Here is a 5,307-nt window from a genome sequence, read left to right as displayed (position 1 = left end):
ATTTTGGTATTTTTAGCTTTTTGCTAGTATTTTGCTGCTTTTGCTAGCATTTTGGTATTTTTAGCTTTTTGCTAGTATTTTGTTGCTTTTGCTAGCATTTTGGTATTTTTAGCTTTTTGCTAGTATTTTGTTGCTTTTGCTAGCATTTTGGTATTTTTAGCTTTTTGCTAGTATTTTGCTGCTTTTGCTAGCATTTTGGTATTTTTAGCTTTTTGCTAGTATTTTGCTGCTCTGCAAGCATTTTGGTATTTTTAGCTTTTTGCTCATGTTTTGCTACTTTTTCTAACATTTTGGTATTTTTAGCTTTTTGCTAATGTTTTGCTAGCCTATTGGTATTTTTTTAGGTTTGAGGCTTTAATAACTCAGTTTCCGTTTCTTCAGCAAATTTCCTCTCTCAAATTTAAACTGTATTTTTGCTCAAAATGCAGTTTCTTATTTTATTCTTTTATCCGCACAGCTACCATCAATAAATCAATCAGTAACAAAAATAAAAACTATTTTCAGCTCGACTGAAAAAGCTGTTTGGGGAAAAAGTAGTCATTTATTGAAGCAGAGGTAAATAAACAATGTTGAACATCTGACTGATAATGTAATGGGTTAAAAAAAACATACACTTTATTATAATTAATAAATGATAATTAATGTTTTTCAAACCCTAGGATTAAAAAAACAAACATGTTAGAACGACTTACAACCAGCGCTGTTGAGTCTATATCCTTGTTCTTCATCAGAATCTCTCGAACATGTTCGCACTTCAGACCTTCCTGAGACACAAACTTGGAGAATGACCCACTTGGCTTGCCGTACTTGCAGGGCATGATTGACGTGAGGTCCGGTCCACGGGAGTACAGATAGAAGGCCTCTTCAGCTTTTATTCTAGACCCTGACAGACACGTAAACATATCATTTTAAAAGAAACATCACAAGATCCCATCACGTGTTAGGTTGCACTTTTTTCTTTCAGTTTGGGAACAAGGTGAATATTTCAGTATTTATTTATTAGGAAGCTGCAGACGTGAAACACGAGGAAACCAAACTGGACCCAGCATCAAAACAACGAGGTTTAAAATATCCCATCTATAATCTTCAAAGGAACTGCAGTGGGAGAACCTCGAGGTTCCACGCTGCAGTTTGATGTTTTATTTCCTGTTTTTTCTTGAGCTCATTGAACGCCACGGTCTCCTGTCTCTAATAAACAAACTGCCACCAGATTCTGAAAACCTCAGAAAAATAAAAGGCAGCTAAAAAAATTATGCTATTTATACAGGAATAAACTTAAAAATATAACTTTAATTTTACTGGAAAAGTAAAAATACAAAAAAAACCCACAATAGATAAAAAATACACCAATAAAAAACAATAGTGTTCCTTAAAATAATGCAGATCACCCGCCTTATGTAGAAAAACTGATTGATTTAAATTTATTGATTATTCCCTCATTAAAAACTGCCCAGTGGCTCATGAGGTATTTTGCTTGTTAAAGGCAAAATAGTAAAAAAAAAATAAAAGTTCTTGTGCGATCAGTTGGTGCTCGAGTTGTGTGTTGAGGATCAGCATCAGCTACTACCACACCAAGTTTTAGGTCAACATCTGAAAAATTGGCAGCGGGAGCAGAACTTGAGTTCAGCAGCTTCTTTTTTAAAATACAAACGAAGCAGTCAAGCACATTATTGTGAATCCTGCTCGTGTTAAAAAATAAAGTAAGAAGCTTGGCGCCACCAGGGAGCAGCACTGACGACAAGTTTAACGAGTCGCCTACCGTTGAAGAGCAGCACGGAGCCCATGCTCCACCGGCCCCCCTCCTCAGAGAGCGCAGCACAGTGACCCAACATGCAGAACGTCTTGTTGCTGTCAGAGGACAAACTGGACTTTCTTGGTAGGGTAAAGTCCAAAGACACTTCACATTTCCTTCAGGAAAACAATACAAACATGTTTTATTAATTAATTAATCAGAACAGCAGCTTTATATTTCCGACAGGCGTTCTCACCAGACGCCACACAGCCAGACCACCACCCGGCCGTGGATGTTCTTCTTGCCCTCCGGCTGCTGGCTGTAAGTGATGCTGAGGTGCTGCCACTGTCCACGTCTGAGCAAACCGTCCCCGGACTCGGCCTGCGCCAACAGCCCGGCTTTTATTTCGTCATTTGGATCTATACACATTCTGTCCGAGCAACACAAAACATCAAGACACCGTGAACATTGTTAAAGACCTTGAAACACTAAAACATTGCACTTTGTGACTGTATCATGTATGTCACTAACTTACCATCATAATTCATCTCGGTGTTACTACCTGTGCAATAACCCGTAACAAAACCTGTGCAGTTTACGTTAATGTGCAATATATATCATGTGTATTTAAGCTTATATTACTACCTGTGAAATACTTATTTAGACCAGGTCATCCTCCTTGCACCGTTATATTCTACCATGTTGTTGTTTACTACTATACATTTCATTTGGACCTTGTAAATATTATAATTCTTTTTCACTTTCTGGTACCGTACACCTTACACGTCGCACCGCCGTATAAGTCGCATCTATTATGCGTCATCGCTGACAACCCGGAAACGTGGGCCGGTGTGTCAAAAATCGATCGGCTGCCAAATGGCGGCCGCGGGAGCGTGCACGGGAGGACTTTAACAAGAATTTAACAAGATTAACACTTAAAAACAATTATTTGTTTGCTCGACATTATAGCAAAGGTCTATCTCAGTTGAACTTTTACTTAATAAATGCACTTTAACGGTCAAATCAGCTGCATTTCGCCTGGGCGGCGCGGCGAAATGCAGCTGATTTGGCGTTTGCTCCAGGAGTTCCGGAGAGAGACAAAAGTGGCGTCTATGGCAAGCCAAGTGTCTCATTAATAGCCACTTTGACCTATTAATGAGACACTTGGCTTGCCATATTAGTAGAGGGCCCTCTAGTGGCTGAAAATGGTAGTGTTCAATATTTTCCATGTCAGAATGAATGAAATAGTCAGATCTCAGCCCAAAATTGAGTTATAAATATGGAAAAAAAACATATTAGCCGCTTCCCCGTATAAGTCGCAGATCATGCTAATTTATGCAAAAAGGTGCAACTTATAGAGTGAAAAGTACAGTATTTATTTTGTATACTCATTGCATGCTTTAGTACTTCTTGTTTTTAGCGAGTCAAATCGGGTCTTCTCATCCTGAACATTTCATTGCACCGTTGGCCTTGTGTTAACCTGCATATGACAAATAAACAACACCCCTAAAGGAATGCATGTCGCCCACCGCCATTCAAGCCAACCGTAAGACCGCTGTGTGTTAAGAGAAGATTGAGTTCTAGCCATCACTCCAGATTCACCTCCAGTGGCGGGTGACATAGAGTAAAAATAGCTTCACTAATAAACGAGAAGCCGATTTTCTTTGTAAACGCAGCCCGAGCTGGAGCTCACCTGAAGGTGAGGGAGCCTGTGAAGAAGTCCGCCCACACTTGAAGCATCAGCGCCTTGGAGCCCATGGACAGAATATGGACGAGGCTTTCCTCGGACTTTGGTCCGGTCGGAGCTGAAACACGGAGGGACTCGGGTGCAGGAGGACTGCTTTCTTCTAGGAAAACAAGGCGAACCGGTTCATATTTATGGACACGAAGCAGAAAGTCTTCCTGCAGAGTGATCTGCAGCTTACCTTTGTCCCCGTCCTTCTCCTCCAGCTCTGCCACCCTCAGCCACATGGAGGCGCTGAAACCGCTGGCCATATGAGGCCAGCAGTTCTGCCCCACCTGGGGCAGGTGGAGCGGAGCGACGTGCCACGGCGAGGAGCGAAGGTGGCTCGGTCGGCACTCGGCGTCCCCCTCCCTGCGACCCGGAGACAGCTTGCCCTTCCAGAGCAAACCCACGCCTTTCCCCCCAGCAGCGCAGCTCTGCCGGGAGCCGGGAGACAACGACGCCGAGGTGGAAGCCCCGAGGACCACCGGAAACGTCAGGAAGTGAAGGGGCTCCACGTTCATGTTGGCTTCGATGATTTGTAAAATACCCTTCAGTAAAATATCCTGTTAAATTAAAAAAAAAAAAGTTTCTTTAGATCGACTCTTTTAGTCGCTCAGTATCTGTAAAACTAACAGGCGTTCACGTGCTCGTTAAGGGCCGTCGGCTGCGGCAGCCATCTTGAATTGGGTCGACCAGAAGTAGATTCACATCCGGTCACAAGAGTTTCATTAAATTTTCTTCATTCATGAAATTTTATACTAAAGCTACAAACAAACGAACATTCGAGCAAAAACATTATCGCTTTCAGTGGCGGGTGATCAATTTAGATTCTTATTTTTGTACATAAGTCTTTGTTTTATTTTACCAGTTAAAAATAACCTCTTTCTCAGACACGTGGGACTTGAGGACGACTTTTTATCTTCTGTGAAGTTCTCACCTCACCGTTGGTGTTAACCCTGATACAGAACGGGCTCAGAGAGGGGAGGGTGACAGGAAGTCTTACAAATTAGTTCTTGTTTCTGTGAATTAGTGTGAACACGAGCCGTTTGTGGCCGAGCATGCGTAAGCAAACAGCGCGTCGCTGAGTGACTGATGGGGAGGCCATGCTTACGGTGGGAGGGGTCTTCTCCAGGAAGAGGCGGATCAACAGAGCCAGCTCCTCCGCCGTGATCCGCTGGCTCACCATGGCAACGAGCAGCTCCACCAGCACCGTCTGGCAATCTGAAAGCAGACCGGCGAAGCAGATTATATCAACAGGGGTCACTCACGCTCACACAGAAACAAAACCACAGACTGCTTCTGCTTCTGGTCTGAAATAAATATCGTAAAGGACAACTGCAGCCCAAACTCCTAAAAAACTGTAATAAGATAAAAACAATCCCTACAATTTGTTGTATGAGCGGAAGAAGAAGTGTCCAGAGAACCAAGATAAAAAACATCAAAGCTGCTGCACGTGGCTCACTGTGGTCACCGTGGTAACCACACACCTGTGTCTCTCCCTCCATGACTGCTAAGTAACTGAGAGGCAGAAACAGACTGAAAAGTAAGCCTCAGACAGGCGGTCGCTGTGCAAAAACTATGAGTCGGATCTTAAAATATCTTGGACGGTCACGCGTGAACTTTTAAGTTTCCAAAGTTTTTTAAGTGGCAGATATGACAAGTTCAAAGGACAATTCACTTCCTGTTTTAAAGAGAATATTTTCATCTCAAACATAACTGAACTCCGTGAGAGTTTGGCTGTGAAGAAAATACGGAGAAAACTAGGAATGCACGATATTATCGGCATGGTATCGGCCGATAATATCGATAAAGATAAATATCGGACATCGGCCATTCCATCAGAATAACA

At 42.5% G+C, this 5,307-nt stretch overlaps 1 protein-coding gene across 1 annotated transcript in view; it reads right to left on the bottom strand.

Annotated features, from left to right (window-relative positions):
* The window catches only part of lyst (lysosomal trafficking regulator), a 77,103-nt gene that overhangs the window by 37,259 nt on the left and 34,537 nt on the right, over positions 1-5,307 (bottom strand). The window contains exons 10-14 of the mRNA XM_037678125.1: positions 4,570-4,679; positions 3,426-4,021; positions 1,989-2,162; positions 1,760-1,908; positions 693-883 (exon numbers count right to left, since the gene is read on the bottom strand). Of these exons, the coding sequence (XP_037534053.1) occupies positions 693-883; positions 1,760-1,908; positions 1,989-2,162; positions 3,426-4,021; positions 4,570-4,679 (1,220 nt within the window). The remainder of the gene's footprint in view (positions 1-692; positions 884-1,759; positions 1,909-1,988; positions 2,163-3,425; positions 4,022-4,569; positions 4,680-5,307) is intronic.

The sequence above is a fragment of the Nematolebias whitei genome, chromosome 1 (assembly GCF_014905685.2).
Source record: "Nematolebias whitei isolate Nwh7 chromosome 1, NemWhi1, whole genome shotgun sequence".
In the NCBI taxonomy this organism is placed as follows: domain Eukaryota; kingdom Metazoa; phylum Chordata; class Actinopteri; order Cyprinodontiformes; family Rivulidae; genus Nematolebias; species Nematolebias whitei.
The sequence above is the reverse complement of the archived record's forward strand: the minus strand, read 5'-3'. Positions and strand labels throughout refer to the sequence as shown.